At 37.6% G+C, this 14188-nt stretch overlaps 1 protein-coding gene across 1 annotated transcript; it reads left to right on the top strand.

Moving 5' to 3' along the window:
* Window positions 1–4648: 4648 nt before the first annotated feature.
* Window positions 4649–12874, top strand: LOC100979676 (liprin-beta-1; the record flags this gene model as incomplete). Its single annotated transcript, XM_055096494.1, has 4 exons — window positions 4649–4876; window positions 6199–6312; window positions 11190–11321; window positions 12776–12874. Coding segments are annotated over 4 exons (573 nt in total), but the record flags the coding sequence as incomplete, so codon positions are not given.
* Between the last annotated feature and the right edge of the window lie 1314 nt (window positions 12875–14188).

The following is a 14188-nucleotide window of genomic DNA, read 5'->3' as shown; positions in this document are numbered from 1 at the left end:
TGGGATAGGAGCTGGGGCTTCACTTCTAGGGACACTGGGACCTTCTTTTTTCTCTGTCCTCCCCAAATTCAGGGGACTTAGGTGTGTACCTATGACTAGGGTAATATTATAGTCTAAACATGTACTTCCCGCTTGCCCACTGTGAAGCTCATGCCCTCATTCCACCACACCCAGTGAGAGGACAGGGGAGCGGAGTACTGCCACTGCCTGGTTGCTTGGTTTCCAGCATCACTGATGTCATGTTCTTTTACTCTTCAGACGGTAGTGGTGTAAGATGCCTTATTATGGTATTGAACTCAAATGCAATATGACTATCCTCTTCATGGCTGAAGGATTCAAGTCTTATCTCAATCTCTCCTCATAGTTTAGAGTCTAGTGGAGAGCAGGCATGCAGGAAATGTTTGCATGCGTGGCAGAGGTATAATTCTGAGTACAAAATGCTGTCATAGTAATTATTTATTTTGGTAGCTAGAGATAATGTTTACTTAAAGGAGATTTCGTGGACTGAGACTTACTTTTCCTTTCTTGATACTGAATGTTTAAAAATAGGATTATGAAATCAAGACTGTGCGATACTTTTAATAACTAGTTTTAAAAATAAGTATAATAATGACTGGCTGGAATGTGATGTGTGCATGTATTTGTGTATATGTAGTATTACTAATCCAGCTATGTTTCAACTTTTGTTGTCCTTAAAAAGAGGGCTGTTTTCTTTTCCCCATTTTAATTTAGGTACTTACCATTCTGAATTGGGAATCTTGCACTCAAAATTACCTTCTGTTTTATAAAATATATAAGCATGATTGTGGCAAATCACTGCTTGTATGTTGATTTTGGATTCAGACAGGACAACAGAGCTCAGGAAAGAACAAAGCGAAACAAAGGGGAAACAGGAAAGACAACTGTAGACCAATGCAAACCAACAGAACCCCGAAAATCAAAGGAAAACACAGCATGATGTTATAAGTAAAAGCAGCAGGTGAGACTCCTACCTTCCGTAAATTAATAACTATTGAAATGGAGTGGCGGGTACCTGGGGTTTCATTGTGCTAATTTCTCTACTTTAAATCTATTTGAAATTTTCTGTAATAAAAAACTTTTTAAACATACACAAAGGAAAGATGTTAACATTTATTACATCTTTATGCTTGATTGTAATACTTGATAATTAAAAGGAAGTTGATATAAAAATAAGCCTTTCCACTTAGATGGTGAAGGGAAAAGTAGATGGTATTCTGATGTTATGTGTAGCACCTGCCATGTAGAGTCAGGGAATTCATTTTCCAGGTGAGGTTCCTGGCTAGCTCTAAGATTCTGTAATTCTATGACAGATAAAGCTTTTTAGATGTGCTTCTCCCTATCATGCCAGGAAAACCTGGCAGAGGCCATAAGTTCCTTAATTAAATCAAAGTACCAATGTTATAGTTGAGTTAGATCTCCCTCCCTGATTCTGCATACACACTATTGGTTGGATACTGTACTGTTGAAATCCCCACGTTGATTCCAATTTCGACTTAGCTGAATTGAATGTGGTCAATAAAAGGTTGCACCATGAGCTAAAGTAGATAGGTAAAGTGACTTTGGCTGCTCTTCCATGCTTTGAAAGTCAGATTGACTCAACAAGAGTTTATACTTAAATACATTTTAAATTACATGCTCAGGATTTTATAAGCACCATGGAAGAATCAAAAGAAACGTAAGACAGTTTTGCACTGAGAAACTTAGGCTGAGTGACCAACTCACATAAAATTATTAGTCATCTACCTGAGGCAGAATATGATGAAACACTAAAGAGCACAGTTTAAGACAAGACCCAGAAGGTCAGCCCGTAGATGGGGAAAGGAGAATGGCACCATGTAAAGAGGAGGAGGTAGAAATGGGTTATGAAAGACGGATTGATCTGAGAGGGAGGAGTGGGAGGTGAGTGGAGTGTTGGGTACAAAACCTTGGGATAGTTGTTGTAAAGGAAAATGGAAGAAAGCTCATTAAAAGGAAGAAATGGAAAATGTTAAATAGAAGTGGTGATTACAGGTCCCAGCAAAACAGGAAATCAAGGTTCCAAAGTAAAAGTGGAATGATGAGCTTTCAGGAAGGAGTTAAGAATCAGTTCTCCCAAGCCTGCAGGACGAAAGAAAGGAAAGAAATAAGAGGTAATATATATTATACTATTACGCACTGAGGAAGAAAGTGTCTAAGGGAGCTCACACGAGATGGCCTTAACTATTGTCCATTACAAAGGCTCTGAGATCAGGCGGTCGGTTAGCTCAGTTGGTTAGAGCGTGGTGCTGACAAAGGCTCTGAGATCACCTCCTAAACATAGTGGGAAGAGAGAGTACAGGAGGAAAAAGGAGCCAGTCTAGATAGAGGTCAACCATGGCGTGCATACCAGATTATAGAGGACACATAAATAAAGACCCACTGAGAAGCAAGAAGGGCAGATCAAAACCAAACCTGCAGTCATCTTGTATTCAACTAGTGTTTATTGAACACCTATCGTCATTCTTCCATTCAACAGACATTTAGTTATCACCCACTGTATGTCACATGCCAAGGCAAATCTACTTGCAAAGAATGCAGAGTCTATTAGAAGAGAGAGACATATATGCAGTCAAGTCTAACCTTAGTGCTTTCAGAGTAATGCCTGCTGTAATGAAGATTCATGTAGATACTGTCACTGGCATATAGCAAACAGTGAATTCAAGGAAGACTTCACAGACCAAGCCCCGATAGAGGTGGACCTTAAGGAATGGGGAAAGAAGAAGAAAGGGTGGGAAAAGATGGTCCGTGCAGAAGGAATAAAAGTAGTGTGTGAAAGAGCATGCCATATATGGGGAGGTTTTGAGTGACCTGGTAGGTAGAACGTGGGAGTTGAAGGAAGAATAGAGACAATAGGGTATTTACCTAATGGATCTTACTGCCAACATTCTTAATGCAAAGGAAACAAAATTGACAGAAATATAAACACATGCGGGCAGAACAGTCTTTACCTACTTAAGTTAACACAAGGATATAACATTGATCACTCTTAAATTCTGCTTTATGTTCCTATAGTGACTTTTAATATACTAAACTACCCTTGAGCATTATGAGTGCTTGTAAATATCAATACAGTATTGAGAAAAATAAATATGCTAATTTTGAGCCAATTTTCAGTATCTGTTTCTATTTGGGGCTAATTTTGGAGAACTGGTTTTGGAACACCTCACTTCCATATCATACAAAGTAGCTTGGGAGGAAACACTGCTCTCCTCTTGCTATAATTTCCTCCAACCAGAAGAAAGATCAGTTTTGTTTTGTTTTGTTTTTCTTAAGACAAGTTCTTGCTTTGTTGCCCAGCCTGGAGTGCAGTGGCGCAAACATGGCTTACTGTAGCCTCCACCTCCTGGGCTCAAGTGATCCTCCTCCCTCAGTCTCCAGAGTAACTAGGACCACAGGCGCACACCACGATGCTTGGCGGTTTTTTATTTTTTTGTTTGTTTGTTTTAGATGGATTCTCACTCTGTCGCCCAGGCTGGAGTGAAGTGGCGCGATCTCTGGTCACTGCACATGTTTGGCTGTTTTTTATTTATTTATTTATTTATTTATTTATTTATTTTAGTGACAGGGTCTCACCATGTTGCCTATGCTGGTCCCGAACTTCTGGGCTCAAGCAATCCTCAGCCTCCCAAAGTGCTGGAATTACAGGCGTGCACCACCATGCTTGGCCAATTTTGCTTTTTGTCCTCACTGAACAGCAGTTTTTTTTTTTTCCTACTTACTGAAATGTGTCTGTTTCTAAAATATTATTACTTGTATGGGATTTTAAAAACAGATGCCTGTTTTTTTCTGGTTCTAAATTTGAAGGTATTATTTTCTTTTTCAATTGAACCCTGGGTGGCCCTATCTAACACTTTTGGATTTCAACTGGCTTTTATTTCTGTTGTATTTGAATGAAGAATCAGGAAATTCTATTGGGATTACGTATTTTATGGTTATGTTGAGATTATGAGAGATACCACCTACACTACTGCATATATTTCAAAATGATGTTTTTAGGTTTTCTGTTCTTTGTGAGCCTCTTCATGTGTCTCTTTCATGACTTGCATATGAGACAGCTGAGGAAGAAACAATCAGTCTATACTTCCTTTGGCATTTATACCATGCATAAATATGCCCAAATATGATTTTTTTAAAAAAAAGGGTGTGGGGCATGAGGGAGGGGAAGAAATAGTAAGCATCAATATATACAGAGCACTGATCCAGATGCTGGGGAGATTACAAAACAATTTATAGGCTCTGCCCTGGAATAGAAGGTAACATTATATGAACAAGCAAACTCATAAGAAGTTAATAAGATCAGGACAGAAAGTGTTAAAATGCAGATAAGTGAGGCTAGTCTGCACTACCAGGGGAAGTCACTGTGGCCTGAGTGTTTAAGCTTTTGGAGGAAGAGAGACAGACCTCAACAGCTCGGGTTGCCCCCTACACACTCACAAAGCTTTGCCTGCCCCTGGGTGTGTGTCTGCTCTCAGTGAAGAATACCAGTAGCCACTGTTCCTTGTGGGTCATTATTTTCTGCTTGTTAATAAATGTTTAGTTTGGCAAAAACATGCTTATATGCTTAACATGCCTGTCTTACTTCTTTTGTGGTAAATGAACCAAATTGCATTCTTGTATTTTCTCTTTGACAGTGACAGCTGTGCAGATTCAATTCAGGCCCCTTGGACTAAGGACACTTGTGATTTTCATTTATCTACAATATATCATTCTTAGAGAAGATCAGCCTTACCCATATTATTTCCTTTTTCAGACAAATGGACACCTACCTGGGAACGGAGATGTGTATCAAGAAAGGCTGTCACTTTTAGAAAATGATAAAGAATCCCTCCTTCTTCAGGCAAGTGATTTTTAAATATTATTCTTTCCTTGCTGCATACAAAGAGAGTTTTAAATTGGGGTGGCAAATTCAGATTGCTTGCAACCTGACTGCTAATAGAAACCAGTTCTGTTAGCAACCAGACTGCTAATAGAAATAAGCATGGTAAGCCATCTGTAACCAATAGGGAGTAGTAAGGACTGGGGCAAAATGATGGTTTGTACACCCAGTTTAGAAGGAGCTGCCATTAATCAACCTCAGCTCTTCTGGGACCAGTCTGAATACAGATGCAATGTCATCTGATCTCACGTGCCATCTGATCTGATCTATTTTTTTTTTTTTTTGGAGGCAGGGTCTTCTTACATTGCCCAGGCTAGTCTTGAACTCCTAGGCTCAAGCAATCTTCCTACCTCAGTCGCCTAAGTAACTGGGATTACAGGCGTGTAGCACTACACTTGGCTGGATCTGACTTTAAAATATATTTTAATATATATCAGAAATGTAGACATATGAATATAGCATAAAATCTGCATATATGTAAGTTTATATTTCTAAATCTGAAATCTGAGTAAATATATTTAATTTTTCAATTTTAAAAATGATACCCTGTGTGAGACAAAACAAAACAGTGGCTAGAACCCTCCTTGTGGGCTAAATTTGAGTTTGCTTCTTCATGATGTTTTAAATGCTTCACAAACATTTTTCTTTGGTATATTGAGCAAAATGAACTGAAGCATATTTACTGGGTGATGATTATGGAGGAAAAACTCAAAGATCTGCTATAAGCACTAGAATTGAAAGACTAGCCCAAGAGCTCCTCATGCACCTTTGAGTATATTGAGTTGCTCCCTGGCTTTGAACGCATCTGTGATCAGTTTAAAGTCATAAATATAAAGTCATCTTCAAAAAGCTCATGGAACTTGAATTCCTTGAGTTCTTTTCCTTATTCTTCTTGAAGTATCGAATTTGAATAGCTCTTGGTAATTTCTATTTGAAACATTAACTTCATTTCCTCTCTTCTAATACTATCTCCACCCTGCCCGCAAAAAAGATGTGCACACTCTCTCTCATAAATGGTTGAAATGGCTTTAACCAAAAAGTATTGTACATTACTAGTCTACACAAATTTTCTCCAAAATTGTATAGGACTCCCTAAATCAAAAAGCAACATATAAATAGGAATGGGAGGGACCACTGTCTTCTTGGTACTTCTCAGATTTTTTTTTCTTTACAATCGTATGAGTGGTAGGATTATTCCTTTTTTTGTTCCATTTAGAGAAATAATGTATGCAGTTGGACCCAAATTCTTTTTCACTCATTGCAGTATTTTATTCTAAATACAGCTAAGCATGTTAACAGACCAGGTGGAGGATGAGGGAGAGAAGATTAGAGATTTGGAGTTTTGTCTTGAAGAGCACAGAGAGAAGGTGAATGCCACAGAAGAAATGCTGCAGCAGGTATGTGCAGATGCCATATCCAAGATGGGATTTCCCTGCTGAACTATTTGAGATGCTGCATTTCTATGTTGTGTTTGCTCTGATGCAGCAGTAAGTTTCTTGATTCACTTAGACCAGCACATTAAAAAAAAAATTGAGAGTAGCAGAGTCTCAGAACACATGCACACAGTATAAAGTGTTTATGTAATTAGAATCTGGAACAAAATGTCAATAGGATTGTGGCTTATTTTTATTTTCTTTCTTTGCATTCAGATGGTTTCCTAACTCTTGCCTATAAGCATATGTTTTGTGATTAAGAAAAAAAGATAATAGTAAAAAATCTAAGAATCTGATTTAAAAATGGGCGAGAGATTTGAATAGACATTTCTCAAAAGAAGACATACAAATGGCAAATAGACATATGAAAAGGTGCTCAACATCATTGCTCATCAGAGAAATGCAAATCAAAACTATAATGAGATACTATCTCACCCCAGCTAAAATGGCTTTTATCCAAAAGACAGGCAGTAACAAATGCTGGCAAGGATGTGGAGAAAAGGGAACCCTTGTACACTGTTGGTGGGAATGTAAATTCATACAACTGCTTTGGAGAACAGTTTGGAGGTTCCTCAAAAAACTGACAATAGAGCTACCATATGATCCAGCAATGCCACTGCTGGATATATACCTAAAGGAAAGGAAATCAGTATATCGAAGAAATATCTGTGCTCTCGTGTTTACTGCAGCTCTGTTCACAGCCACCAAGATTTGGAAGGAACCTAAATGTCCATCAACAAATGACTGGATAAAGAAAATGTGGTACTTATACACAATGGAGTACTATTCAGCTATAAAAAAGCATGAGATTCAGTCATTTGCAACAACATGAATGGAAGTGGAGGTCATTATGTGTGAAATAAGCCAAGCACAAAAAAACAAACACCTCATGTTCTCATTTGTGGGATCTAAAAATAAAACAATTGAGCTCACAGAGATAGTGGAAGGATGGTTACCAGAGGCTGGGTAGGGTAGTGAGGGATGAAGGAAGAGGTGGAGGATGGTGGAGGGGTACAAAATAATAGTTTGAATAAGGCCTAGTATTTAGTAGCACATCAGGGTGACTATAGTTAATAATAATCTAATTGTATATTTGAAAATAGGAATATAACTGGATTGTTTGTAACACAAAGGATAAATGCTTGAGAAAATGGAGACCCCGTTTTCCATGATGTGATTATCACATACTGTATACCTGTATCAAAACATCTCATGTACCCCATAAATAGATATACCTACTATGTACCCACAAAATTAAAATTTAGAAAAGAAAAAAACAGAAAAAAGATAAGCACCATCTATAACACAAAGGACAGGCTCCATAAGGTTGTGGATGGGGTATGCACTGGAGCAAAACTTTGTAGGTTTCCATTCCTGCCGTGCCTTTTTTTTTTCCCTCTATGACATTAGGCAAGTTCCTAACCTCTCCGTTACTAAGTTTCCTCATCTTTTGATTAAGGATAGTAAGAATTTCTAACTGATAAGATTTTTGTGAGGATTGAAACAGTATATGTCACAACGGTTGCCTGGCATACAGCAAACATAGTATCATCAGCATAATCAATGTTATCACCAGACTGAAGTATATATATATGGTTTATGCATGTGTATCTACATAACATGTCTCCCTAAGTAAACTGACATGTGTTTATTTCTGCTCAAAGGAGGGTAACTAAAGTGAATGATTTTTTATTTATTTATTATTTTTTATTATACTTTAAGTTTTAGGGTATATGTGCACAACATACAGATTTGTTACATATGTATACATGTGCCATGTTGGTGTGCTGCACCCATTAACTCATCATTTAACATTAGGTATATCTCCTAATGCTATCCCTCCCCCTGCCCCTCAACCCACAACAGGCCCGGTGTGTGATGTTCCCCTTCCTGTGTCCATGTATTCTCATTATTCAATTCCCACCTATGAGTGAGAACATGCGGTGTTTGGTTTTTTGTCCTTGCCATAGTATGCTGAGAATGATGGTTTCCAGCTTCATCCATGTCCCTACAAAGGACATGAACTCATCATTTTTTATGGCTGCATAGTATTCCATGGTGTATATGTGCCACATTTTCTTAATCCAGCCTATTGTTGGACATTTGGGTTGGTTCCAAGTCTCTGCTATTGTCAATAGTGCTGCAATAAACATACGTGTGCATGTGTCTTTATAGCAGCATGTTTTATAATCCTTTGGGTATATACCCAGTAATGGGATGGCTGGGTCAAATGGTATTTCTAGTTCTAGGTCCCTGAGGAATCGCCACACTGACTTCCACAATGGTTGAAGTAGTTTACAGTCCCACCAACAGTGTTAAAGTGTTCCTATTTCTCCACATCCTCTCCAGCACCTGTTGTTTCCTGACTTTTTAATGATCGCCATTCTAACTGGTATGAAATGGTATCTCATTGTGGTTTTGATTTGCATTTCTCTGATGGCCAGTGATGATGAGCATTTTTTCATGTGTCTTTTGGCTGCATAAGTGTCTTCTTTTGAGAAGTGTCTGTTCATATCCTTCACCCACTTTTTGATGGGGTTTTTTTTTCTTGTAAATTTGTTTGAGTTCATTGTAGATTCTGGACATTAGCCCTTTGTCAGATGAATAGATTGCAAAAATTTTTTCCCATTCTGTAGGTTGCCTGTTCACTCTGATGGTAGTTTCTTTTGCTGTGCAGAAGCTCTTTAGTTTAATTAGATCGCATTTGTCAATTTTGGCTTTTGTTGCCATTGCTTTTGGTGTTTTAGACATGAAGTCCTTGCCCATGCCTATGTCCTGAATGGTAATGCCTAGGTTTTCTTCTAGGGTTTTTATGGTTTTAGGTCTAACATTTAAGTCTTTAATCCATCTTGAATTAATTTTTATATAAGGTGTAAGGTAGGGATCCAGTTTAAGCTTTCTACATATGGCTAGCCAGTTTTCCCAGCACCATTTATTAAATAGGGAATCCTTTCCCCATTTCTTCTTTTTGTCAGGTTTGTCAAAGATCAGAGAGTTGTAGATATGTGGCATTATTTCTGAGGACTCTGTTCTGTTCCATTGATCTATGTCTCTGTTTTGGTACCAGTTACCATGCTGTTTTGGTTACTGTAGCCTTGTAATATAGTTTGAAGTCAGGTAGTGTGATCCCTCCAGCTTTGTTCTTTTGGCATAGGATTGACTTGGCAATGAGGGCTCTTTTTTGGTTCCATATGAACTTTAGTTTTTTTCCAATTCTGTGAAGAAAGTCATTGGTAGCTTGATGGGGATGGCATTGAATCTATAAATTACCTTGGGCAGTATGGCCATTTTCACGATATTGATTCTTCCTACCCATGAGCATGGAATGTTCTTCCATTTGTTTGTATCCTCTTTTATTTCATTGAGCAGTGGTTTGTAGTTCTCCTTGAAGAGGTCCTTCACATCCCTTGTAAGTTGGATTCCTAGGTATTTTATTCTCTTTGAAGCAATTGTGAATGGGAGTTCACTCATGATTTGGCTCTCTGTCTGTTATTGGTATATAAGAATGCTTGTGATTTTTGCACATTGATATTGTATCCTGAGACGTTGCTGAAGTTGCCTATCAGCTTAAGGAGATTTTGGGCTGAGACGATGGGGTTTTCTAGATATACAATCATGTCATCTGCAAACAGGGACAATTTGACTTCCTCTTTTCCTAATTGAATACCCTTTATTTCCTTCTCCTCCCTTATTGCCCTGGCCAGAACTTCCAACACTATGTTGAATAGGAGTGGTGAGAGAGGGCATCCCTGTCTTGTGCCAGTTCTCAAAGGGAATGCTTCCAGTTTTTGCCCATTCAGTATGATATTGGCTGTCGGTTTGTCATAGACAGCTCTTATTATTTTGAGATATGTCCATCAATACCTAATTTATTGAGAGTTTTTAGCATGAAGGGTTGTTGAATTTTGTCAAAGGCCTTTTCTGCATCTATTAAGATAATCATGTGGTTTTTGTCTTTGATTCTGTTTATATGCTGGATTATGTTTATTGATTTGCATATGTTGAACAAGCCTTGCATCCCAGGGATGAAGCCCACTTGATCATGGTGGATAAGCTTTTTGGTGTGCTGCTGGATTCGGTTTGCCAGTATTTTATTGAGGATTTTTGCATCGATGTTCATCAGGGATATTGGTCTAAAATTCTCTTTTTTTGTTGTGTCTCTGCCAGGCTTTGGTATCAGGATGGTGCTGGCCTCATAAAATGAGTTAGGGAGGATTCCCCCTTCTTCTGTTGATTGGAATAGTTTCAGAAGGAATGGTACCAGCTCCTCCTTGTACCTCTGGTAGAATTCGGCTGTGAATCCATCTGGTCCTGGACTTTTTTTGGTTGGTAAGCTATTAATTATTGCCTCAATTTCAGAGCCTGTTATTGGTCTATTCATTTTGTTTTATCTTATTTTTGAGATGGAGTCTCACTCTGTTGCCCAGGCTGGAGTGCAGTGGCGTGATTTCGGCTCACTGTAACCTCCGCCTCCTGGGTTCAAGCAATTCTCCTGCCTCAGCCCCTCGAGTAGCTGGGTCTACAGGCACCTGCCACTACACTAGCTAATTTTTGTATTTTTAGTAGAAATGAGGTTTCACCATACTGTCCAGGCTTGTCTCAAACTCCTGACCTCAGGCGATCCGCCCGCCTCAGCCTCCCAAAGTGCTGGGATTACAGGCGTGAGCCACCGCGCCTGGCCTAAAGTGAATAATTTTTAAAAAGTGTGTATATTCAGTAATTATACTTTAATGCATCCTCTACTTGATAGGTGCTGCTTTGTGCGATCATAAATGAGGTAAATTCACATGTGGCTGTTTATAATAAAAGAATTATTGAATGTATCTTTTAAATTCCAATAGGAGCTTCTAAGTAGGACATCCTTAGAAACTCAGAAGTTGGATCTGATGGCTGAAATATCTAACTTGAAGTTGAAACTGACAGCTGTAGAGAAGGACAGATTGGATTATGAAGATAAGTTCAGAGACACAGAGGTGTGTGACACAGTCTCTCCTCTCTCTCTCTCTCTCTGTCACTCTGTCTCTCATACATGTACATTCCTAGGGCAAAGTCAAAATTCTCTGGAGGTGTGCAAGGAAGGCGGTTAATTACTACGTGCCCTCATCCTACTTCATTTTAAGAATAATCTTTGATTATATTGACTTTTTATCACAAAATGCTAATGACAATTTTTATTTTTAGACTTTTGATATGAAATATTAATCATTTTATCAACCTTTAGAAATACTTTTGACTTTAGGATATTTGGAGCATCCATCCATTCATACTAGTTTTCTTAATTTTGTAAATAATGGGCTTAAATGCATGGTTTTGCTAGTAGTTATTATTTAAGCACACTGATTATTTACTATGTAATTGGATTTTTGAAATCTGTATAGAAAACCTGCTTACATTATATAATCACAAAGCCACAGAGCCTTTTTGAGGTCATCTAATTTGGCCTTCTACTTTTGGTCTATTCCACATGTAAGTCATTCCAATTAAATAAGACTCACTGTACTTCTAAGAAACTCAGGGTAAATTCTATAACTTGAAGTATCCATTTTAGTGGCTAAACAAGCTTTATTGTTTGTTCTCTCTATTTTATTAATCCAGGCCTTCTAGTTTGTTTGCTGTGTGACATTTGGCAAGTTCTTAACCTCTCTGTTTTTTTTTTTTTTTTTTTTTTGGTGGATGGAGAGAGCCTATCCGTTTGAAATCTATTCATTTGAAATGAAGTGTAAAGAGTTGCAGAAATTCCTCTCTCTGAGGGCCATCTCCCCTCCTTTTTTCTTTCTATTTTGTTTCTTTGGTTGGAGTATGGAAAGGTGTCATGCTGGATTAGAAAATGGGTACCAAGGAGAGAGGAGAGAAAATGGTTTATTTATTTTTCCCTTCTGTTTTTATTTCAAACATGTATTTTATGCTGACTATATGCCAGCATGGTACCAGGCATTACATACATTATCTACTACAGGAAAATCCTTTATAGATCTGGAAATAACAAGGTTTACTCCATTGCTATTTTCAAAATTAAATTTTCTGTCAAAGATTCAATCACAGTGGAAAGTCTTGGTATATGTCTTGCTTCCTCAGTAGCAAAAGGAGATCTTTCATTTGGTTCATGTTTTATTTAATTTTTTTAGAGATAGGATCTTACTGTGTTGCCCAGGCTAGTATGGAACTCCTGGCCTCAAGCAATTCTCCCATTTTGGCCTCCCAAAGCACTGGGATTATAGGCATGAGTCACCATGCCCAGCCATGTTTTAATCTTAAAACTCTTTGTCAGTTGCCTATGTGAGCATGTTTCTCATTTTATTGAAGCTGGGGCTCTTAAACAAGACTTAGAAAGTTACTCAGTTTAAAATTCTTGCTTTTGTATTTTCTCTAAAAATCTCTTTTGATATTTTTCTCTTTCCCCTCTTTTTGTGAGGTCCTAACCCCATAGTTGCTAGGTAAGGTAACAGTAAAACTCAGTCAACAGATGGACAACATGGCAGTGGAGCTAGCTCTGCTGCAGGGAAGAATTGACGGTAGATATGGATAGAGGTAGTGTTCTACATTGTGTCTGCAAAGTCAAGGGGAAATATTCACCTGTTGTTAGCTTAATTTGGATATGAGATGCTAACCAAATGTTGGGACTGAATTACAGTAGATGTGTTATTTATTTATTTTTGTAAGACCCCAGGGCAATATTTACATCCCTTGAGTTCAGCTGCCTTTTTTATCAAACCTTTTTTTCCCCACTTTTTCGTTTCACTCATACACTCTTAATCACATACAAAGTGATTTTGTTATTAAACTTCCAGTACACTCAATCCCTGATAATCTTCTAATAAAAATTCAGTGCTATTGCTAAAATATACACATGTACCCAGAGATTAGAGCATATGGGGTAAACTTTGTGATGTTGCATATGAAAATAATTAAAATAATCTTCACTATTAAACTAACTTGAATATTCTCATGTTCCTGTTATCGTTCCCTTAATAAAAATATTTTCCTGGGTGTTTCATGAGTCCATAATATTTAACTTTCTCTTAGAAGTTTAGATTATTTGGATATTAATATCCAATAAAATATTGGCATGGGGAAGAAGTATGGGCATTTCCAAAGGACTGAGCACTGGAAGATTCAGGACTTGGCTTGTCCCCGTACTTGCTAATGGGAGATGGTCAGCATCATTCAACAGTGCCCCCTTCTGGTAAGAGCACACATGTCAGAGACTGAGTTCCTGTGGGAGCCCTGAGGAGTTCTCTGAAAGGGAAAAGGGAAAGGGAACAGGGATTTTCTTTCTTAAAAGGACTGAACTTCTGATAAGAACTTATTGAAATAATTTGTATTCTGTTTTTTAAAGTTTTACATTAGAAAGCTATTTCCAGATTTTCCAGCTTGTGTTGTCAGGGGAAGATATGATTTCGGGTTGGAAATGTAGACCATATTTAAAGTATTGTCATGAAATATAGTGGAGTAGTTTTTGTTAAAACAGATAACTTATCCCAGTTTATAATTCCATTTTTTTCAATTGTTTCTTCTTTGCACATTGCCACTATTTCTAAAGGAAGTAGTAAAAACAGCAATAGCAAACAGGAGGAATTCACTGCTATTTCTTAACAATGAGAAAGTGGGAAAATATATATTTAAAAAGATCATATTGATGAATATCACTAAGGACTTATATTATGCAAGGATGATTAGTTAACTGGGAAAAGGTGATTTTTTCTTTGAACTTGAATTCTGACCTGTTAGATGAGGAATCACAAATGTTATTGAATAATGTCAAACAGTTCTTGACCTAATTCATAAGAAGAAAATATATATTATCTAATTGAAATATTGTATGATTATTAAGTGACTCTTA

The sequence above is a fragment of the Pan paniscus genome, chromosome 10 (genome assembly GCF_029289425.2).
Source record: "Pan paniscus chromosome 10, NHGRI_mPanPan1-v2.0_pri, whole genome shotgun sequence".
In the NCBI taxonomy this organism is placed as follows: Eukaryota; Metazoa; Chordata; class Mammalia; order Primates; family Hominidae; genus Pan; species Pan paniscus.
This window is presented reverse-complemented; position numbering and strand designations above follow the sequence as displayed.